A 23,656-nucleotide genomic window follows, 5' to 3' on the forward strand; every position below is an offset into this window, starting at 1 on the left:
AACCCCTGCACTCTGCTGCCTCCCTCTGGCTGCATTTTAGAACCAAAAGAAGGAAAAAAAAGGAATTACATCAAAAGCCCTGAAACACCTTTAAAAACCCATTTCCCTATATTTTCTGATTTTGTAATTCAGTCAGCACTGAGGCATGAGTAGAAAAACCTCTTTTTTGGACTTAAGCAACACCCCTCAATGGCCAAGTCTCACTGTGGGAGGCCCCTCCCTGGCCTCCAGCTCATTACCTGTCCCCACCAATGGCCACACCCTCGTAGACGCCATCCGTGGTCCGGGAGATGATGTTGTTGAGCTCATTGGACATGCCTCCAGAGCGTGAGACGTAGGCCACGCTGCCAGGGCGGTACAGTTTGGAGGCCAAGATGTTGTCCAGCATCCCGCCTGTATTCCCGATCTTAAAGCACCCTGGCTTAATGCCCCCAACCTGCAGGGACAGAAAGGAGATCAGGGAGGAAGGTTCCTTTTTGACCACAGGGTACAGGGGAATCGGTTATCCCCCATATTACCTGCCTAGCCCCCCTGGCCAGACTGGGGAGAAAATGGCTGAGAGAATTAACATCTGCTTATGGAGTTCCCTGCTTAGGAAGAATCTCTTTTTTTTCTTGAGACACTATATAGAAAAAAAAAGCTTTTCTGGTTAAAAAGAGTCACTGCCCTTACTCCAGAGGGCCATGTACCCAGCAGAGGTGTACAGCAGAGCTGGGCCTCGCCATACACCATCATGTCCTGCCTCTGAGATAAAGATCCCTTGTTTAGTTCAACTCCTAGCTTCAAATTTTAAAGCAACAACTAAGGAAAACAAAATATTCACAAAGCACAGTTTTTTCTTATGTGAAGACCTTTAGGTCAAAAGTAAGGCTTCCAGGTGGCCCTCTCTTCTGTTTACAGTTAAAAGAATAATCAAAGACTATGCTATGGTTATAAATAAACACTAACCGTCCCCCGCCTCCCCAAAGTTTTCCATCTGCCCCTTAGAACTATAAAGGTGATGGCCTGTGGAGTTTTACTTTCAAAACTAACTGAAATTGAATTAACTCCACAAGTACTCCCCAATCTTCCCAGTCTAAGAGAGGGACATAAGAATAAAAACTTAAGTTCCCTAAGGACCTCAAGTTTAAAGGTTTTCTAGAGGGTACACTCACAGTGGCAGGTCCGATAATGGTCACTCCCTTCTGGTCTGCCTTCTTGATCAGCTTCCTCGTAAGGGCCTCAGGGATGCCTTCTGCTATGATGGCGATGGTCCGGATCTAAAGCATAAGAACAGGGCCTTCCTGTGAACTCTTCACCCCAGACAGGCAGCAAGGCAGCATAGTTCAAGGGCTCATCGCATGACAAATCAATGCATCTCCTTCCCACAGGTGTCTTTGCCTACCCTGATTGCTCTAACCCACTCCCCAAAGGAGGCACTGGGTAGAGAGTGTCACAGATATTTAGTAAATGAGCAGAAGCAAATGTTTCCAAGACCCTACTACATTCTCTCACCTCAACTCTTAGATCCCTACCATTTCTTGTGCCTACCCAGAAAACAGCTGTCCCTGGCTTTTGCCTGGTACCTGTTCAGTCTTCACCATGTCACTGCAAGGGCAAGGCCTGTGAGTGAAAGAAGCTGCTTCCACACACAGCCCAGAGAGTGGGTTGAAGAAGCAACCCAGAAGGGGTTGGATCCGAGAATAATCTCTGGCTCTGGACCAGAGGCCAGAAGACTTCTTGTAAAGGGTCAAGATCATAGTTTAGCTGGGCATGGTGGCACACATCTGTAATCCCAGCAGCTCAGGAGGCAGAGGCAGAGGATCTTGAGTTCAAAGCCGGCAACTTAGTGAGGCCCTAAGAAATCAGTGAGACCCTGTCTCTAAATAAAATACAAAACAGTGCTGGGGATATGGCTCAATGGTTACGAACCCCTGGATTCACTCACCAGTACCAAAAGAATATCATAGTTTAGCCGGAAGTGGTGGCACATGCCTATAATCCCAGCAGCTTTTTTTTTTTTTTTTGGAGACAGTGTGTTGTTAATTTGCAGAGGCTGGCCTCAAACTTTCGATTCTCCTGCCTCAGCCTACTGAATCAGGATTATAGGCATGTGCCATTATGCCTGGTGCTGACTGGTTTTTTTTTTTCCCACTTTTTTTATTGGTGCATTTTAGTTTGGCTGTGTTTTGACAAAACTTTATTTACAAGAACAGGTGATGAGCTAAGTTGTGCCTCAGGCAATAGTTTGCCCAAGTCTGTTCTAATCTTTAAAAAAGCAATTCATTTTCTTTTCATGTCATCTGATTATCAAAATAATTTGTTTTCTAGTCATAAACTAGAATAAGCCAATCTATGGGATCAGATAAAAAAGAATCAATACCCTAATCTATAAAGAGCTTTACAAAACAGCAGACAACCATCCAAAAGAAAAAAAAAGGGGAGGAGGGCAAGTCACAGAAAACAAATGACCAAACAGGATTCTCTCAACAGTTTGGCTCTGGGTCCTACATTAATTCTAACAGAAGAAAAACAGATCCAAAGTCTATATTTTAAAATTCAGGGTTGCAGAATAAAACATCATGAATTCAGTGATGATTATGTTTAAATATTAAGTTTATTCTTGCTGTCAAACCACAAAACAAAATAATGATGATCATTGAGTTTGCATCAAAAAAAAAAGAAAAAGAAAAGAAATGGCCAATTTTTAAAATACTCCTCTTAGTTAATAACCAAAAACATGCAGCTGGGGGGCTGGGGTTGTGGCTCAGTGGTAGAGTGCTTGCCTAGCATGTAGGAGGCACTGGGTTTGATCCTCAGTGCCACATAAAAATAAAAATATTGTATCCACCTAAAACTAAAAAAAACATGCAGCTGGGTGCAGTGACATATACCTGTAATCCAGCTACTCAGCAGGCTAAAGCAGGAGAATGGCAAGTTTGAGGCAAGTTTGAGGCTAGCCTCTACAACATCTTGAAACCCTGCCTTAAAATTAAAAATTAAAAGGGGGGGGGGATGAGAATGTAGCTCTGGTACTGGTTTTAATCCCTAGCATTGCAAAAATAATGAAAGAAAGGAAGGAAAGATGGGCTGGGGGTGTAGCTCAGTGGTAAAGTGCCTGTGTGGGTTATCTGAGGGTCTGTGTTCTCGGTGGTGGTGGTGGTGGTAAAGCATAGGCAAATTATGGGGTTAGGAATACAACTCAGTAGTAGAGAACTTGCTTAGCCCTAGCATACACTGTTTTGATCCCTAGTGCCAAAAAAAAAAAACAGAGTGTGTGTGGAAAAAAATGCTAATCAAATAGAATACCTATTAATTTTGACAAATGTTTAATGCTGACAAGAAGAAGGGGACAAGGTGTACTACCAATAGGAGTTGATACCACTACATCTTTCCCAGATGTCAGGATGGATCAGAGGCTTCCAACCTGTACATTCTGATGTAGAAATTTATGTTAGGAGACTAATTAAGGATATATGTAAATGTTAACCCAAGATGTTCATCACAAGACTTGGAAAGGCAAAAACAATGCTACCAACATGTTATCTACTGATGTGGAAAGAATAACTGAAGAATGATTATACACTAGCTAGGTGCAATATTACTCCATTTGTTCAAAATCCAAAAAAGTTGTAGAAAAGGTGTAAATAATGTTAGCAGCCATGTTTCTAGGATGTGATAATTAAAAGTACTTAAATTTGTTTCTATGATGAATATGTAATACTTTTACATTAAGCCAGTATTTCTGACCCCATTTTTTCAGCCAGTTTTGGATAGCACAGAGAAGATCTGATGGGAGATTTAAGGCTGGAACTGGCCCTTTGTAAGTCTACATAAGCAGCCCCTATCTGGCCTAACCTGATTTCTGAAAACACCCAAACACTGGCCTCTCCCAACTCCCAACCCTTTTGTCTAAGTCCATAACTGTGGACACCATTCCAGAGTCATCCCGCTACCCTACTCCAATGCCTCCTCCCTGCATCCCCCAGAGCCCTGCTATCTACCTGTGCATAATTCATGGTCTCCATGGTGCTGTCATAAGCAGAGCGGAGAGAGGCAAAGTTGATCAGCACATCTACCTCTGGGTGCTTCTTCATGGCATCGGCCATGTTCTTGAAGACAGGGATCAGGATCTCCTTATGTCCCCAGTAAAACTTCTGCTTGTGGTCCCCACTGTGAGACAGCAAAAGAAGGGTTAGGACACCCTCAACCAGTCAGGACTGGTGAGGGGGAAACTAAGGGGAGGAACTTCACCTAGAAAGAGAACAGGCATGGTCTCAAAGATTCTCCATCTAAAGGGGAAAGATCCCCCAGAAATACTAACTGCCTCAGTCTCTGGGAGGTACAAGCCCTTCCCCCACAAAGGCCAGAAACTAGTTGACCCCCCCCCCACCCCGGCTTGTCTCAAAGGGAGAGAGGAGGCATCCTACTGGTTAACCATCTCTATGCTATCTGCCTGGGCATGACTCACGTGAATGGGTAGACCATGGCGGCCACTGAGGGCTCATCCCGGGAGCACACGTAGTCAAAGTCCAGCATGCCTTGCACGGCCCGGGTCTGCATGCCCCACACGATGGCCTTGGTGTGGCGGCTGAAGAGGGTGGCACTCTTTCCTGGTGGGCAAAGACACAGCGAGTGCACCCAGAATACACTGCCAGGAGACCTCCAAGGGCATGGGCTGCCTTGCGAGACCCGTCTGTGCCCCAAGTCCAGGATGGTGGCCCATCAAAATAGCAAAGAATGTTAGGATGATGGCATTCTGAGAGCTTTTAGGGGAGGAGGTGCCTCAATTTTTCTGGAAGGAGGCAGCAGAGAGAGCAAAAACAGCTAAGACCCGCCTGGCTGATAAACAGCACCTCAATGAACAGAAAAAAGGCTCCCCATGTAGAGAACGGGCCCTATCAGTGAAGCCACCCAGAATTCCTCCAGGCCAAATTTCACAGGAAAAGTGATCAGGGTGCATCCCTGTGGTTTTAATAAATTAAGGTCTCTATAAAAAATGTTCAGCTCTCCCCATTTTGATAGCCTCAGGACTTAAACAACTCCCCAACAATGCTTATCACGCTGGAATTCTGGACACAAAAATAACTGTGGTCAGGGTTTGAATTCTCAAAAATTCTGGGTCAGTGTAGGTCCAATGAAGAAGCGTGCGGCAGCTAGGACAGAAGACAGGGCAGCCGTATCTGAGCTCTCACTGGGCTCTGGCACAAGGCAGGAGAGCAAGCTGCAGCACAGGCCCGATGACCTCCTCTCCTACTCCTCCCTTCTCTCAATGCTCATAACAATACTCTGGATATAACAGGCTCTCTGGTGAGTAGAAAATGATGGGGGGCAGAAGAGAACAAACGGAGCTGGTGGAAGTAAATCCTCAGGGCTAGCAGGTAGCTCCCCCTTCAACTCCCTATGAGTCAGGAAAGCAGTCCTAGGGGAGGTTCTGAGATCTCCAAGGAGAACAACACATCTACTGAGTGGCATCCGGTACTAATTAACCTAAAGTACTCGTGCAGGCATGGCTAACCAAGTTCAAGGACTGATTAAATCCCTGTGTAGGCCAGCAGTAAGCTTCTCAGGACAGAAAGCTTTGCAGATTCCTAGGACTGACACCTGGAACTATGGATCAGATGAGACATGGGATCTCAGAACAATGGAAGATATCTAACCCCATTCTTACAATTTCTAACCCCAAGCAACTAAAGCCCAGAAAAGCCAAATGACAGTAGTCCAAGATCATCTAGCATTAGAACCAGAAATATGAAATGACTTAAGAAGCAACTCAATGTGCAAGGAGGAAGACTATGAGCCACTGGGGCCTGTGTCATTCCAAGGGGGTGAGCATGTGCCACATACACACATCTGCACCCATCTGTCTTCAGAGAGACAAAACCCACATCTCCACAAACCCACACACACCTCCAGCACAAAAGGGCAGAGCTCAAGTGCTTGCCTCCTCAAGCCCAGGGAAACAAAGGGGCCATCATGAGCCACCAGCAGCAGGGAGGCCCCAGAATACTGGTGGGAGAGAGAGGGTACGTGTGTCCCCTCAACCCAGGCTCCTCCTCTGGCCCTGCTGAGGGACGGCTCACTCCCTTCAGCCTGACCTGTTCTCTTCCCTGACCACCCTCCTCTGTCCACTTCTCCCCATAGCTGTTACAGCAAGCAAAGGAACAAAGCCCCCCACTCAGAGGCCTCCTTCCTTTGAGTGGCAAGCTGAGGACTTAAGTCTGTCCCTGTCCCTTGCCTAATTAGGCCTTCCCGTCCCTCAAGCAAGAGGTCCAAGTCACCTCAGAAGACTCTCCTGTCCCACAGCTGCACATGTCAAAAAGTTATATGGCAGCCCTAAAGCTCAGATCTGATTAATCTAGTCCACGATCAACAGGCAAGGGCATGCACATGCAGGAAACGTGCACTGTATTAAACTGAGACACCAAAGCCCTGATCCCTTCCAGTGACCTCATCTACAGATACACGGGTTCCTCTCTCTCTCTCTCTGCCTATCCTGTTCTTCTATCAAACCTGTTCTGGTATTAGCGCCCTGGAATGAAGTTCACAGTGCGGAAGATGAGGCAGGCCAAGTGAGAAGACGAGGACATCATGAAATGCAGATGAGCATCAGGGGTGATTCGCGGCTCCCTGCACACGCCAGCAGACACTGACACCTACTACTCTCTGCCACTCCCCTTACAGCTGAATGGCTCCCTCCTTCCCAGGGGACCCTCCCTCCTGACACCCTTGCACTCTCCAGAGCTGTGGGCATGGCTCTCACTTCACCTCCCTCCCAGGCAAGCAGCCAGAGACAGCCAGCCACAGTGAGGAGAGCGCTGGGTGCAGGCGAGTACTGACCAGAGGTGGAAGGGACAAAGAGCAAAGACTAAGACTTCAGGGCAGGCTACACTGAGGCAGGGACAGAAAATATACCAGACAACACTGTAACCCACCAGGAGAGGAAGAAACAAAGCACACGGAAAAATCGTAACCCACTAACAAAGCCACACGCAGAAGTGGAGCAGGGTGAGGGCATCCTACCTTGCAGGGATCTTGGACTTGGGACTGAATCTGTCAAAGAAAATGACCAAGGCAACTGAGTGACCTGCTGACAGCTGGAGGCTTTGGCAGGAGAGTGGGAACAGGGAAGGGCCCCATGGACAAGCCTTTCTGCACTGATACCCTGTTTATTTTTGCAATGGACAGGAGAAAAGCCAACAGAATGGGCAAAAACACCGGCCAACGGAAATGGAGCAGGAAAGGGCAAAGGACCAAGGGGTGTGGAAGGCGGGTAGGGGGATGAAGGTTAGGTGGGAGTGCTGAACACCAGCCTCCCCCAGTCCTCTGGAGGGACAGCTGGGTGACATACTCCCAACTGGGCTTTCAGGCTGGCCAGGTCTTATCCTCTTAATCCCATTCCTCTTTGTCCCCATGAAGTACAGCATGGTGTTTAGACCAGCATGGGGCTGGATCTGTCATTCTCTGCCAGGAACAAAGCTGCTGGCTTGGGGACCACAGGGCAGTGGCTCCTACTCAGGAGCCCTTGGACCTAGTGTCACTATTTCCCAAAACGCCTTAGCACAGTCTGTATCAGGCAGAGGCTGCACAGGCCACATAGGCCTAGTGGTACCAGTGATGCTCAGCTAATGCTGGTACCAAGGCTGGCCAGGGTCACATTTCAGTGAATCAGGACAAAGATGAATTAGGCAAGGTATGGATGGGCTAGCAGACAAGGTCCTTTCTTACACTGCATTCGCACAGTAGAGAATGTGTGCCCGAGAGTTGGGTGGGCTACTGTTGCAGGAGCTTACTCTGTGGCCTGAGCTCCCAGCTCCTGCCCTGCGCTCAGGAGGAATCTGGGAGAACTTCCCATCTCCTGTTATTTCTCAAACCCCGTCTCCCCCATAGCCTCCTTCATCAGCTGATAACTCCCCAGGAAGAACCAGGGGTAGAAGCAGATGGAGAGTGAGGTGACCCAGCACAGAGTGGGTCCTCAGGAGCACCCACAGGCAAGGCTAAGTCACCTCAGCCTCGTGTCTAGTTCTCACCCTGTGCCCCAAGTCCACGCTCATAGAGAAGCCCAAACTGCTTTCCGTCACCTCTGCTCTGTTGGCCCAAGCAGGATCAAGCAAGAGAAGAGGAGGGAAGGCACTGAGGCCAGTCCCTGCAATGTGCGAAACCTCGGGGAGTTACCTTGAGGCATGGCAGGCTTGGCCTTCTTTGCAGGTGCCACCTCATCAGCCCTGGACTCAGAAAAAGACGCTGTCCTGCTGGGTGCTGGAGTCTGGGTGGTTCAAGGAGAGAAAAAGATTAGAGTCACAGGTATGGATGGCAGGGGATGGAGGGAAGCCACTAGTTCTTAAGAGCCTCAAAGAAATCAGTGAAAAAAAATTATGTACAACGTTGTTCTTTAGAAGCTGCTTCCAAAAACACTATTCTATTAATTTTCTGAGGTAGAAATTAATAACATCTCATGTTACAGAAATACAAATGGAGAAGAGTCAGGATTTTAACTCAGGTGTGACTTTAAATCCTCAGTCTTTCCATTATTCTACCTTGTCTGGGGCGCACACACACACACATACACACACACACACACAAAAAAAAACCACCACCTGGCACAGGGATCCAGAAACCAATCTTGTAGGATTTAGCGATATTTCCCCTGTGTCCCTAAATGGCAAAGGAGAGGCACTATATCCTAGATTAGGGGACTGGTGGGAAAACAAGATGATTCCTTCTGTTAAGGTAGGAGGAAGGCTGGTACCTACCGACGTGCTCCCACTGGCATTGAGGAGAAAATTGGCAGTGTGGGCTGCTGTGGGTGGCTGATTGGGGATGGGCCGGTGGCCTAGGGCCATGCCCACGATGGCTGTCATGTGAGTCTCTGTGCCAAAGACGTGAATGGGGATCCCAGTGGTCTTCCCTGTGCAGGAAGGAGAAGAACCCATGATTCAAGTCTTTGAGTAATTGCCCAAGTACATGGGACTCCTCAAAGGCCCCTTTACTGCCCTGCTCAATGTGTGGCGCTTTTGGTACAAGAACAATTATCCAGGACAAATCAACCATAAAAATCTCACCACTAAACAAATCTTTCTAAAGATCACCTGCTGACAAGAAGAAATGGCTTTACTGGCAAGACTCAAATGACCAAATGTACTGTTAGCATGCATTCCTCTAGCCTTGGCTTATATGCTGGCTCCCCAACCCTCCTCACCAGCACTGGCAGGCACCTGCTTCCCTAGCCTGGTCTCTCTGTCCTAAATACCCTGCTCGTTCTTCAGGGCTCTACATGGAGTCAAGGATCTTTATACTGTAGATGGATGTAATACCTTTATTTTACTTATTTACATTTTTATGTGGTGCTGAGGATGGAACCCAATGCCTCACATGTTCTAGGCAAGCACTCTACCACTGAGCTACAACCCCAGCCCCAAGCCAAGGATCTTGGCCTGACTGATCTCACATCACTCAGTCAACCCAAGTGCTACTTGGCCTCAAAGGCCATCTCCACACCACAGAATCCTAACAGAATCTTCATCCAGTTGCTTACCTGTCTAATGTTCCAACTGTGAGAGCGCAACCTAGTAACATTCACTGTGCTGCCCTAGTGCCTGGTCCATAGGAGGCACTCCATGTTAAGTAACTGGAAACCAGCACTTGGTACCCAGTGATTTAGGCATGGGGGAGAGGGCTAGTGTTTGGCACAGACACCAAATTTGGAAAAATGTGGAAATGGAAAGATTTTCTCTTTCATTAGAGAGTAAGTTCACCAAGCAAGAGCATTTTCTATCTGTCTCACTCTGGAACTTCACATGAAGTCCTGCTCTACACAAAACTGCTTTTAGCAAAAGTATTGGCATTTAAGACCAAAGCTGCTGGTCCCCAATTTCACTTGCTTTAGGTTCACTCAGGTTGACTTAGGGAGACCGTACTTTAGTTCTGACTGATGAGACATGATCCCCAGCTTCTTGAAAGCTCTGAGTAGAGGATTTCATGAAGCCACGAGTCACTCAAAACACAAAAAGGTGAAAGGAAATCAACATGGTACCACACCCCCACTTCCTTTCCTCCCCATCTCAACTGGGGGCAACCTCTCCCATTATGCCAGTTGCTCAACCCCTCTCCTCTTTCCTCCACACACCAGCAACCAGTGGTCCTGAGCCTGCTTCCTCTACCCCTCCACCTCTCACTCCCAGCACCATTCCTATGACGGAACATGGCCACAGCCTCTTAGGTGGTCTCCCTGCTTCTACTAATGCTGCTCTTCTATCTACTCCCCACCCAACAAAGAACCCAGTCAAACCTAAGTCAAATTGTGCGGTTTCTCTGTTCAACCCTCTCATGGCTACTATCCTGGGGTCATAGAAAGTCCTTCCATGTTTGTTTGTTTGTAATAACATCTTTATATGATGCTCTGGCTGCCCTTGAACTCATGAACCTCCTGTCGCTGAAGTAGCCAGGATTACATGCTTGTATCACTGTGCCTGGTTCTATTTCTTTCTTTTCTTTTTTTTTTTTTTTAAGGTGGACACAATGTCTTTGTTTTATTTTTATATGGTGCTGAGAATCAAACCCAGAGCCTCACGCGTGCTAGGCGAGCGCGCTACCACTTGAGCCACATCCCCAGCCCCTCTATTTCTTAAACAGAGTTGAATGACAATGTTCTTCTGCCAATTCTCAAGTTTAGACAGGGAGCTTGTCAGGGGTGGTTAAGAATGGAAGCAGAAGAAAGTTACACATCAAGAACAGGGATTGGGAGAGCATGAAAGAGCCCAAAGATCAACTCTCTTGCAGCAATCCCAAAATGGCAGGCCACAGACCCTCAGGCTGAGAGGGAAAGAAAAGTCCTCCATCTTACCGACTTCTCCCATCACCCGTAAGCCCTCCTGATAGTTGGGGCCACCTCTTCGGACAAAGATTGTGACCTCGTGCTCCTTCAGAGGACCCTGGTAATCTCGAATTGCTCTCACAATGCCCTGGAAGCACAAAGGAATGAAAGTTATGTAACTAAAATAAGCAGTCACAAACCAAGTATCTAAAACCATGATAAACAAATGTACCAGGTGTACATGACAAGGGCTGCTTCCCCTGAAGCACGGCAGGCACTAGTAGTCAAGGATCACACACATGGCTACTGATCTGTGTAACCCAAAGGCCAGCACATGACCACTTGTAATGTTGCTGAGGTGGATCTGTGGGGTGCTGAGAGCCAATCTCCTCGAAATCCTGATTCACTAGGCCTCCAAATTCAGCAGGGCTTGATCGTCTCTCTTGTCCTAAGTCATTTTACCACTCATTGCAATTGCGGGTATGTGTGTGTCTGTGTTGGGGTCCTAGGAAAGGTATAGAGTCTTCTTCAATGACAAGGCAGCTTAAATGACTTAGGGAACAGCTCTTCCTATGTATTTCCATCCATTCTGAGAAAATAATAAGCTGAAAAGTACATCCAATACTATTTCTAAGTATATCCAATACTATTTCTCCAGACAGAGAGCAAGTTTATGAGCTGGAGTCTCATCTCTGCCAACAGTGGCATTTTACAGAAAGCTCTATGCTGTTCCTGCTCCACACCTACCAACCCTCACCAAGAGTGCTGCCTTTACTGCAGGGGGTTAATCCCAAGTCAAAAAAAGGGCTACCAAGATGCACCTGTATTCACTTTGTCCACTGAATCAGGTCTACTTAGGGAGACCCTGTTTTAGGCAGGACTAATGAAGCATGGTCCCTCCCTTCTGAAGAGCTCAGACTTCCAAGCTGTTTTTTTTTTTTTTTTTAAGTTGTAGATGGACACAATACCTTTATTTTATTTATTTATTTTTGTGTGGTGCTGAGGCTAAAACCCAATGCCTCCCACATGCCAGGCAAACGTTCCACCACTGAGCTACCAACCCCAGCCCCCAAGGCTGACATTTATTATTATTTTCAAAACATAAAAAAATGAATGTATTTGATGTTTCTGCATAACCCCACTGAGCAACAGTACAGAATAATAAACAGCCTCCCGAGCTGACTACATTGAAAGGGATAACTCTTGAGACATATTTTCTTAAGTTATCAATGGACCTTTATTTATTTATTCATTTGTTTGTTTGTTTGTATACAGTGCTGAGATTTGAACCCAGTGCCTCACGAATGCTAGGCATGTGCTCTACCACTGAACTACAACCCCATCCCTGGCGTTAAAGCATGTGGTCATGGCCCTGACTCATGCATAGGGACCCAGGCTGGTGGAACCCTGGCTGGATCAGGGCAGGAGTCCATCCATCCAAGTCATCAAAACACTTTACTCATTCTAACATTTTATAGAAGGCACTAGTGACTGAGATAAAAAACCACGTGCACAAAATCCAGAGTCAAGACAGGATATGAAAAATGAGGACAATCATGCCAGTCCCACAAACTGATCCTGAGAAAGCAGGAAAGTAAAAATTTGCTTTTTCCCTATGCTTCAAACAGAATTATGGTCCACTGAATGTCACCTACTTGCCCATCCCTCTAGGGTCTTCTGTACCCACAAAGACCTGGGATTGGTTTTAATCTCCAAAACAAAAAGAGAGAGAGACAGAGACAGATATACCAACCCTGGGGCAAGAGTTCCTAAACTGGACTGAGTAACCCATGAAAACCTGCCTCTGGCTCAAACCTTGCTTTCCCCAGAAAATGCTACAGCTGGTTACCTTGAAAGTGGCGGCCACATTGGTGAAGTTTGCAATGCTGCCTCCTATGATGAGGATCTTGCCTGGGTTTGGAATAAAGACAAAAATTGGTTATAGAGGTAGACTTGATAATTGTCCCAGAAATCCAACTGAAGGAGTTTTCGCTCCTCTGAGCAAAGATCCCCACTTGTGTGAGACTGTATAAGGGAGTAAGCAAGATGGTCTCTCCTATGCCTAATCAGGCTTCTTTGCCCAACTTTCCATTATCCTCACTACTGGGTGGTGACGGTCATTCAAACCCACAATTCCTACATCATTCCTAGTTGGCACCCAGAAATCCAGTTTGGCTTCTGGATACCTCGGATGAGATGGAAAAGTTAACATCTCTCTCCCTTTGTCCTTCCCTCTCTCATTTAAAGGAAGGGAAATGAGCATGTATAATCCCAAAACTATAGGTAAAGGCACACTGGAAATCACACAACCCAGGTGATACATAAGGTCACTAAGAACTGAGTTTATGTCAGGTGAGATGGCACAAGCCTGTAATCCCAGCAACTCAGGAGGCTGAGGCAGATGGATCACAAATTCAAAGCAAGACTTAGCAACTTAGTAAAACCTTAAACAACTTAGCGAGACCCTGTCTCAAAATAAAATAAAAAGGAGTGGGGATGTGGCTCAATGATTGCCTCTGGGTTCAATCCCTGGAACAAAAACAAAGGAAAAAAAAAAAGAGCTGTTCCCACTGGGTCATCCCAGGAGAATGGGTGGGGTGTGTACATGTGCACAGCCAGGCCTTACCATCTGGGTGTTTCTCACGGGTCATGAGGGAAAGGATGGTCTTGGCATAGTCATAGGTCTGCTGCTCACTTGGGGCACCCGAGTATTCTCCATAGTTGGCCAGCTCATTGACACCCCCCAGGTCACAGATGGTATCACTGCCAGGGAGACACAGAAGTCAATGCTGGCTTGGGGCAAAGGAAGGTAGCCTAGTGCCTGAGAGAACACATTGTCCCCACCCTGAAGCACTGAAGTCAGCCTGTGGAACCAACACCAACCCCCAACCCCCACGCAAGTCTCACTTGAAAGGCCAGCTGTGCTCCAGAAGGAGTCTCCTGGGCAGTGCACTTTGAGCCCTGGTGCACCAGGGTTCTGGGCAGGCAGTGTGGGTCAAACAATAAGCAACTGCCCAAGATAAAGAAACTGCACATCACAGGAGTCCCCAACAGGCTGCCCAATGGAGAAGACTGTTGCAGTCAGATAAAGGGTACCAACCAGCCAGAAGGGGATGTGGCAGACCACACTTCTAGAAAGAACAGAGATCTACTTTTTTAGAGAAAAAATTGCTGAGTACTGAAAAGAATGTAGAATATGATATCAATATTTCTACAAAATAAAAAAGTATAAATATTTACTGCAGCATTAAAATGCTGCAATGACATAGAGTAACGTGTTCAACAAGGTGACTTAGTAGGGAGACAGGCAACTTTCACTTGCTTATTCATTTTCTGTATTGGTTATACTTGTGCATAGGGCACATATCATTAACCCTAATAATTAAAACTTACGGGGCTGGGGTTGTGGCTCAGTGGTAGAGCACTTGCCTAGCATGGGCAAGGCCTTGGGTTTGATCCTCAGCACCACATAAAAATAGATTAATTAACGATATTGTATCTAACTACAACTAAAAAATAAATATTTTTTGAAAAAAGAATTAAAACTTATAAAAACAGGCCGGGCATGGTGGCACATGCCTGTAATCCCAGCAACTAGGGAGACTGAGGCAGGAGGCTTGAAAGTTTGAGGCTAGCCTCAGCAACTTAGCAAGACCCTGCCTCAAGATAAAAAATAAAAAAGGCTGGGGGTTTGGCTTGATGGTAAAGCACCAAAGCACACCTGGGTTCAATTTCCTGTACCAAAAAAGAAAACACATCATTCTGAAGCAAATTAGGTTAGAGGAGACACTGTACAGAGGAGCCTTCACCAGAGCCTCTCAAAGCTCTTGAGATATCACTGTGTTTATCTGCCCTGTGAGTTCCTGGCTCACAAAAGGTGAGAAACCAGAGACCTACAGGTGACCCAGGAGTGGGTACCAGGTACACCAGGCTGACATGTCATCAGTAACCCCCTCCTGTCACCTGTAAACAACAGAGGCGCCACCTCCAGCCACCATGGTCCAGATCCTCCCTTTGGGGTTCAGCAAGGTCAGCTTCAGGCTCGCCCCACTTTTGGCATCCAAGTCTGCAATGTAGGCTTCCTAGGGACCAGAGAGGAAAAGGAGGATCGTTGGGGTGTCCCCTTCACAAGGTCAGAGATTCCAGGACCACTCCCCTTTCCCTGGAGATATATGAAGAGGTCAATCACCTCAATGGGGAAGGGGAAGAAGGGATTGTGAGAGACACACGTGAAAACGTTGGTATCTTCAAATACCAAAACCACCCACAGCCACAGTCACCACCTGGAGACAAACTTCCCAACTCCAGAACTTTACTTTGTCACTTCGTTTTTACCACAACCCCTACGTGCATGTGCCTGCTTGGTACACGGGCCTCTCCTGCCCTCCCAGCCCTACCTCTCCTTCCAGCCCAGCCTGTGTGGCTTCAGAAGGCCTGACCCTGCTGGGAGGACTCAGAGGATGGGGTGGGAGACAGCAATTAAAATTCTCAGCTAGAGTGGTGCAAGAACTACTTTCCCTTCCTGATGGGATCAGGGGGAGCCACTTGGAATTAAAGAGAAGCAGCAAATCAAGTTAAGAGCCCAGGGAGGTTGATTGAGAATGAAGTCTAAAAGGATTTCTGGCTGGGATTCAGAGGCTTGGCGGACTCCCACCCCCACCCCCACCCCCCTGGGATTTTAAGAAAATTAAATGGTTCTCGATCTTCCTTTTCCTGCCAAATACACAGCCCAGGATGGGGCCCAATGCTCGGCTGAGATTAGTCACTTGCTCCTTGACCCCATAACCCTCCATCTCCTCTTCAAACCCGCCTCACCTCTGGATATGCCTCGCGTCCGAAGGGGGGAGGAAACTCTATATCACCCCATTTCACTTTGCAGATGTAGTCGGCAGTGGCATCCACCTTGGCTGCCAAGTCAAGGACATAGACACCATCCTTGGTCACCACTGCAAGAAAAGGAGAGGGAATCAGATACCAACTCTGGTCCAAACTCTTCCACCAGAGTCTCCCAAACAACCCCTATGGGGTCCCTCAAAGGCCTGGGAACTCCCTAATCACCTGGAGACTCAGCTTTCTCCTATTAAAGGAAAGACAAGTTCTCCAAGACCAGTTCCTAGTCCCTGGCCTTTTGGTATTGGGACAGGGAGGTCTATACTCATTGCCATGGTAATTTTTAGACATCTTTATAACATGCTATACTCCCTGCTTTAAATATTTAACCTTTTGCCTCCACCCCCATGGCCCTGCCATTAAAAAAAAAAAAAAAAAAAAAGTGGCAAGGGTATAGCTCAGCAGTAAAGCATTTGCTTAGCATGCACCAGGTCCTAGATTCCATCCAAAGCACCAAAAAAATACATAAATAAATTTAAAAATTTAGGAATGAAAACTGAAAATGTGTTCAAAATGCATTATTGTTAGAATACCAGCCCAGGTGTGTAGCTCTGGGATTCATGGGGTCCTGCTAGGAGGAAGCCTCAATGTGAGGTGGAGTGGGAAGTCATGGGTACACTGAGTCCCCAATCAGCACAATTCACTTACTGCTGCCTTACTGAACATCCATCTTCCTTCCCCCCTAGGGCCATTTAGCTAATTAAGTTAGCACAAGGCCATCTGGCCCATTAGAGGGACTGCATCCTCAGCTGGAATCTGATTTAATTTTTCAGCCTCCTGGACTTTGCCCTGGGAGGACCTGGCCAGAAAGAGCCCACACCACTCTCCCACACCACCTGTCTCCTTCACAGCCAGAAAGTCCTACAGCAAGCTCTTCCCAGTGCTGGGGTCAATGATTGACCAACTCCCAGAGAGAGAGGTGGAGCCTCCAAGTACACCAAGGAAAAAAGGGCCTGAGGGTCCTACAAGGGCCTAGGAAGCCTAACCCACTGGCAGGAAAAGCAACCCAGCACAGTCAGATCAGAACCAGGACTTCCCCATCAGAGGACAAATTAAGGCCAAAGGAAGAAGTTGGAATCGGCTAAAAGAGGAATGATCGGTTTTCTGAGAGCTCAGAAACAGTAGTTGGCCCCAAATGAGATTGAAAATCTCTCCCCATCTGCACACCAGTTGCTTACAGCCCTCTGGAAAGCAGGGGTCTTGCTCTTTGAACACTAAGGCCAGACTTTTCTTTTTTTTTTTTTTTTTAATTTTCGGCGGACACAACATCTTTGTTTGTATGTGGTGCTGAGGATCGAACCCGGGCCGCACGCATGCCAGGCAAGCGCGCTACCGCTTGAGCCACATCCCCAGCCCAAGGCCAGACTTTTTATAGGCACTGGGACCCAGTTATAACTGACCCTTGCCCCACCCCACCCAAGCAGTGTCTGTTACCAAGAGGATTGATCTCCAGGTAGGTGAAGTACAGGTCCTCGTAGAAATTGAAGAGGCCAGAGATGAAACTGGCAAGAATTCTAGAGGGGAGAGGGAGAGAGGGACAGTCAAACTATCAAGGGGCAGACTCAGCAGGCCCTTGCCCCAATCTCCACAACAATCTCTCACTAACACTGACAGCCCTACTTCCTGACACCTGCCCTGCTGACCCCTAGCTCTCCTCTGCAAACCCTGCTCCCTGGATGTCACTCTTCAGCCACTGAGGGGGAAAGGAGCTGTCAGACGTGGAGCTGGGGGAGGAGGCGCCAGACAGACAGGGGCAGGGAGGTGAGGGATGCTGACAGCATAGTGCAGCGTGACTTGGGCAGCACTCCACCCCCACACGTGGCACTCTTCCTCAAGACAAGGGCTATGCCTACCACCTGCTCCCAGCCAGACAGACAGGCCCACTCTGCTTCCTCTGGTCCCATCAGTCTCCCCATCCCCACTGCCACCTCCCTACCATCCCCGTGACTCAACTCTTTTTTGTCTTCAGGGGCATGGACCAACAGGTGTTTCTTGATATCCTCAGGATTCAGCCTCTCATCCACACCAACAAGGAGCTTCTGGGCTTTGGCATCCACATCACCCACGTCCACTCCCCCCTCATGATGGAACAGGACATAGTCCCCTTCGCGGGTTGCATAGATGCAGACATAAAACTCCTCCACCTTGTAAATAAAGACAACATAAAGTGGTTAGGGCAGAGTTGAACTCTTTTCTAAACCCAGCAGAAAATATTCATCCAGAGAAGACCTATTCATTCTCCTTTGGGGACAAGGAGGAGAGCAGAGGCTACTACCTCCCTGGATGAACCAAGGAGACTCCATCTAGGGGAAGCAGACCTGCCTTTATGTCCCTCATTATCTGCCCTAACTCTGCCCTGCTGCAACTAAGCCTCTTCTGAACTTCCTGCTCAGACTCAGGTCTGTAGTATCCTCCCACCCACAGTTCAGCTCCAGTACCCCTGGTCCCGTAGGCTTTTCTCCATCGGTTTTACCTCTCCTTTCATTACTTTAAGGTAGACAAATACCTTAAGATGGAATGAACCAGTTTGGAGCTGCCTCACATACCTGACTGTGTGGGACAAAGGGTTCAATCAGAAAGTTCTTGAGGAAGCCTCTGGCCTTGCCAACCTATGGAGAAATTGAGGGAGATGAAGCTTAGAGGGACAGCACACCTTGCTCCCCAGGGAAGGAGGAGATCAAGTCCAAGCACTGTAACCATGACACCCAGAAAGGAGATTTTTTCCAGAAGCCAGGGCAAGGGGTCACAGGTTCCCAAGTTCAAGAAGCCCTTGAGATATCTCTTTAACCCCCTTGTCCCAGCCCAGCTGCACCTGGACACACACTGACCTTGCAAGTTTGCTTTCTACCTCCTGTCAGTTCAATGTTGCCCGTCCCAAAAGGCAGAAATCAGGCCTCATCTCCTGCCCTACCACACCACAAATTAAATAGCTCAGACAAATCAAGGCCATCCCAGAGCTCAAGCAGAGAGATAGGCAGGTGTGAAGGACGGGGATGAGTATTCTGCTTTGTATGCCTTGTAGGCACAATGACACAGCCCGAGGACACGAGGCCCAGCTGGGAAGAGAAGAGCCAGAGCTTGATGGGGAAAACTTCTCCACAGATTTTACTGAGGGCAACAGGCCTGCAGAGCTAATCAGTCTAAGTGAGTCCCTGGCGGCAGTCAAGGCGAGACAGTGTTCATCCCAGTATGTCCTGAACTCCCCACCCGGCCTGTGCGTCATTGCTGAGTCAGGGACCAGACAGTGATCCATCAGAGGTAATGAGCCGCTCCTGCCGGGTGCGATGCTGCTGCCAGCTCAGATGTCCCCAATATCCCCCTCCCAACAGCCAGCTGAGGAGAAGGGAGCTTGACATGCTCCGTGAGGACACTGTTCAACCATAAGCCCCATCATCTTCTCCCCAGAGGCCTGGGAACTCAAAGATCGGATGTTTTTGTCGCCAGGCCATGTGCAGCTTCAAGGATCCCTCTTTACCCATGAGTGTCAGAAATTGAAGTTTAACATTAAGAGCTACTTTGAGGAAGCCCAATAAAGAAAACATCTCCATTGCTACCTTGCTTCCTATTTCCGCCCAAGGAAGAAAAGCTCATCCCTGGTCCACACTTACCCCAGATGATTATCAAGCCCTTCAGAATTGTGTGCAAAGCCAGGTGCAGCAGCATTCCCAGGCTAAGCCAAGCCTCAGTCCCATACCCTCCCTTAGTTGTCCAATCCCTTGAAGAGCAGGATGAAACACACTTACTACTGAGCACCTCTTAAACCCTATTTCACTCTAGCTCTCTCTTCTACACTTGTTGAAATTAATCACTGAGCTGGGAGAAGAATTAAATTTACTCTTTCAGCATTATTAACTGTCTCATCGAAGAGTTTTGGCCCAGTACATCTCTCTGCCTAAATGATTCTGCATCTCCCATTTTCATCGTATCATCTATCCTTTTTGGAAAGCATGTCATCACAAGCAGTTACCATAACCCCTTTGAAAACTGGAAAAAAAGCAGTTCCCAGAATGGGTCTCAAAATTCTTATTTTGTGATCACTGTTAAAGAAACAGACCAATTCCAACAGCTCTCCAATTCTATCTTCGCAGTACATCTTGTCTGAATCAGTAACAAAAGGAGTTTAGAGTCCCCTATAGGAAGTTAGAAACAAGCACCAAGATCGGCCCTGCTGCCCAAGGCTCCAGGGCAGGGCAGCGCCACAAACCCCCACCTCCCCTGGCTGCCTCAACTGGCTGTAGAGGTAAGCCATAGTGGCTGATCTGGATGTGATCGTGTTGCTTCTATTACCACAGCTCTTCCACCCTGGCCCTACACCTGGACTCACCGTGGCCTCATGTCCCAGTCGTGGCTTTAGCCAAGACTTCACTCCATCCAGAGTGAGGTTAACCCCAACTAGGCCAAGCTTTCCACGTCGTTTGATCAGCTGGTCTGGCTTGACTACCAAGCTCTGGAAAGAGAGGAGTGGCATTCAGCATAGGAAGTTAACAGTTTAGGGACTCAAAGCACAGGACAATCTGGGTGACTTCTAATTCATTACACTCCAAAAGTTTACTTTTTCGTCTATCAGGGTCAGCTTCCCTCACCTACCCCAGCCTAAGCACACACTGTTTTCTCTCCCTCTCTCCCTCTTTTAAGTACTAGGGATTGAACCTAGGGGCACTTAACCAAGGAGCCACATGCCCAGCCCTCTTTGTATTTTATTTACAGACAGGGTCTCACTAAGTTGCTTAGGGCCTTACTAAGCTGCTAAAGCTGGCTTTAAACTCAAGATCCTCCTGCCTCAGCCTCCTGAGCCACTGGGATTATAGACATGCATTAACACACTGGGCTAATCTTTTTTGATGACCAGGAGTCTAGAACCATCCATACCTAGGATTGAGCCTAGTAGAGTATGTGCTCAGTAAATACCTGCTGAATGAGTGATTCTCTGCCCTCCCCATGGATGTATGAGCTTCTTGATTCAACTGCAAACTCCTCAGAACATGGACTTGGCAGAGTCCTGGTGTGACAAGGTCCTTACCTTTGAGGTAATCTGGTCAAACCCATTCCTGTCTACTATAAAGTCAAACAGGCGGCACCTAGCTCAGGTGCTAGGAAACTTGCTACCCCTGAGCTGCTTCACAGAGGAAGGAAACACACACCATGGGTCCTAGTCTTGTTCTCTAGGGCCTGCCAAAGAAGTCTAAGAGCTTCCCAAAGCCTTCTCAATGATGGTCAAAGACAGGAGCTTGTATTCAAGACTGAACCCCAGGGTCCTCTCAGCTATTCTTCTCAAAGTACAAGGTCACACTTCCTAATTACCCTGACACATTACTAATATGCTCCACTTGGAGGAAAGAATAACATATAACTACTTTTTACCAAGCATCTACCAAAAGCCAGGCAGCACACTAAATGCTTTCTGGACGCTGCTGCTAATCCTTATATCCCAGAGTGTTATCCCTATTTGACAGAGGGAGAACCTGAAATTCAGAGATGTGAAATGGACTGCCACAGGACAAAATATAATAAATCTCACAAAGAGCTGGGATTTAAACACCAGTTTGTCTAGTTCCAACCCCATGCCAGGGTACCTCAATATACAGGGCTCAGAGCAAAATCAAGACTCTGCTGAGCCCCCTACAGATATGATGCAGGCAATCAGCAATCTATGACCCCTTTGGGACATCTCCCACAAATCAATCGCTTTCTCCTCCCAGACTGGGGGCCTGGAAGAAGGGTTCAGTGTGGAAACAGGGCTCACCTGGCTGAGCAGCCAGGGGTGGTCCTGCAGCAGGCGGGCCCAGTCTGTATCAGGGGTGACCCTGGCGTACTTGAACCGGTTCTGGATGGCTGAGGTGGTGCAGATGTACTTGTAAAGGAGTTCCTTGCCTGTCTGCTCGGAAATCGCCTTGGCAGACATGGCTGGAGAGGGACCTGCTTTACCTGTCAGGGTGAGAAGAGCAGGTTAGTGGAGATAAGAAAGTAGAGGTACCATCTACTCCAGCAGAACAAACCCACTTTCAATTGTCCCACCAATAAAACTAAACCTTGGCTTTTCTTAAGAAGGAGGAAAAGGGCTGCCCTAACAGGAGGGAGGGAGAGCTCAAATGGTGGCTTCTCCAGCAGAGGACCTGAAAATGATGGGTGATGGAAAATGGTGAAGCGAAATGAAAATCCACAATGCCCCTGCCCTCAACCTTGCTCTACTGCCTCTAGGCCAAACCAGCTCAGCCACAGCCACATTCATCCTGGAGCAAAGGGCATCTCAAGGGGAAGCCAGGAATAGTAGGGGTTTAATGCAAATCTAAGAGCTGGTCCCACCCAAGGTGGAAGGCAGTGCTGAAACTCACCCTCTGGGTATCTGGACTAAGGAGCACAGCTGGAATTGTGTGAGGCTGACCTAGCTCTCCCTACAGTTCTCATCTCCCCCACCCCCAACTCACCCATACACACCACCAGGCCCCCAGGCCAGCAAGTTTATTTAACTTCAAGTAGAATCATACTCCCAAGGCCCTGGTTGGGGAGGTGGGAGTGGGAGCAGAAAGCCTAGGAAACTGAACTCCCACCCCACCCCTGAGTGCAGAGCACACACAGGGGGGGAACTGTGACCTTCAGTACATCCCACCCACCCCACTGAGTCATCCAGTGGCTAATTTAGAGCAAAACCCACTAAGCAAAACAGAGGCCTCTCTGGGGACCACCCTGTACTAGTCACTTCCAACTGAGCCAGAGCAGGAAAGAGGCAGAAACCATCCATGGATCTTCAATGTGTAAAGACACTCATCTTAGGGGCTAAGGGTATAAATCAGTGGTAGAGTGGCAAGCGCCTTGGACTCCGTCCCCAACACTGAAGGGAAGAAGGAAGGCAAGAAGGAGGGGAACAGGGAGGAACTCACCTTACAGGAGCCTCAGTGTACACTGAGAGCATAACCTCATTTCTTAGATGAGGAATAAAAGCACAGATGGGTTAAGAGAATTTTCCCAAGAAGCCCAACTAATAAACCTAACTCAAACCCAAATGCTTCTATAGCTAGGTGCCCAGAAAAATCCAGTGGCCCAAGAAGAAAGAGCTTCTCCAAAGACAAGACCTGTGTATTTGTTCCATGGCTTCAGAGGAGGGTCTGTGATAAAAATTCCCTGACTGCCCCCCCCCCAACATCCTACCAGACACACCCATTTTCCTTTGGATAACTCAAAAGAGTTACTTGGGGCGAGAAGGAGATGGGAAAGGGAATCAATCAAATCATACACTCCAAGAGCTTGGCCAGATCAGGACAAGTCACTCCTGACTCCCACAACAGCCCAGAATGGAAGTAGTTGAATTAGCTAGGGGAGAAGAAAGTCAAGAACAAATAAAGGATGGCGGAGTTAAGGAGCTGGCAAGTTTACCCATCCAGGAAGGTTGGTCTCCCTTCCTAGGTCAGGGAAGACCAGAACTCCAGGGCAACCCCCAAATGGCCAAGAGATCAGTGGGGCTTTAGATTCTAACCCTAGCTTGGCTATCTCCCTCTGCTCCCAGCTAGCCTCCAGCTGAGCGCAACACGGGTATTCAGTTTGGTGTCAGGCCCAAAGTCTGGTAGCTGGGAAGGGGCTCAGAGACCTTCCCGATTCTGATCTTGCCCCTGCAATGGCTTGTGATTCCTTCTCAGTGAGGTTCTGAAGGAGACACCCCAACCAGTCCCACTGCCCCATGTTTTCCACCCCCACCCACTTCAGCTCCATTTCCCAACCTTCTTGACTCAGACCAGAAAAACTGGTCCTGAAATCAAATGGGTACACCCCCTTCCTCTCCCAAACAGAGTGTAGTCCAAGGCAAATCAAGCAGAAAGAGTAGTGGGCAGCAGGAGACCACCTTCAGCAGTGCAGACGCCTGCAAGAGTGATCACAAACTCCAAAGAAAACCCCAGCCAAGCCTCTCCAGAAGAGTGAAGTACAACAGCCACCAAGTCTGGCACTCCCAGAGCAGACACAAAAACCAACTGTGGAAAGGAC

General features: G+C 47.9%; 1 protein-coding gene across 2 annotated transcripts in view; it reads right to left on the reverse strand.

The window, feature by feature from the left end:
• The window catches only part of Acly (ATP citrate lyase), a 39,523-nt gene that overhangs the window by 13,439 nt on the left and 2,428 nt on the right, over positions 1-23,656 (reverse strand). The window contains exons 2-18 of one of the 2 annotated variants that reach the window (XM_046423970.2): positions 21,426-21,607; positions 20,007-20,129; positions 18,229-18,291; positions 17,636-17,826; positions 17,117-17,196; positions 15,608-15,738; positions 14,756-14,874; positions 13,419-13,555; positions 12,642-12,703; positions 10,823-10,940; positions 8,733-8,887; positions 8,155-8,245; positions 7,003-7,032; positions 4,451-4,592; positions 3,984-4,152; positions 1,155-1,259; positions 240-436 (exon numbers count right to left, since the gene is read on the reverse strand). In XM_046423970.2, the coding sequence (XP_046279926.1) occupies positions 240-436; positions 1,155-1,259; positions 3,984-4,152; positions 4,451-4,592; positions 7,003-7,032; positions 8,155-8,245; positions 8,733-8,887; positions 10,823-10,940; positions 12,642-12,703; positions 13,419-13,555; positions 14,756-14,874; positions 15,608-15,738; positions 17,117-17,196; positions 17,636-17,826; positions 18,229-18,291; positions 20,007-20,129; positions 21,426-21,584 (2,072 nt within the window). In that variant the 5' untranslated portion in view covers positions 21,585-21,607. The remainder of the gene's footprint in view (positions 1-239; positions 437-1,154; positions 1,260-3,983; positions 4,153-4,450; positions 4,593-7,002; positions 7,033-8,154; positions 8,246-8,732; positions 8,888-10,822; positions 10,941-12,641; positions 12,704-13,418; positions 13,556-14,755; positions 14,875-15,607; positions 15,739-17,116; positions 17,197-17,635; positions 17,827-18,228; positions 18,292-20,006; positions 20,130-21,425; positions 21,608-23,656) is intronic. The other variant, XM_046423971.2, reaches the window with a different exon arrangement.

This window comes from Marmota monax, unplaced genomic scaffold (genome assembly GCF_021218885.2).
Source record: "Marmota monax isolate L192 unplaced genomic scaffold, Marmota_monax_Labrador192_F-V1.1 WCK01_AAM20220418_F8-fsc00569, whole genome shotgun sequence".
In the NCBI taxonomy this organism is placed as follows: Eukaryota; Metazoa; Chordata; class Mammalia; order Rodentia; family Sciuridae; genus Marmota; species Marmota monax.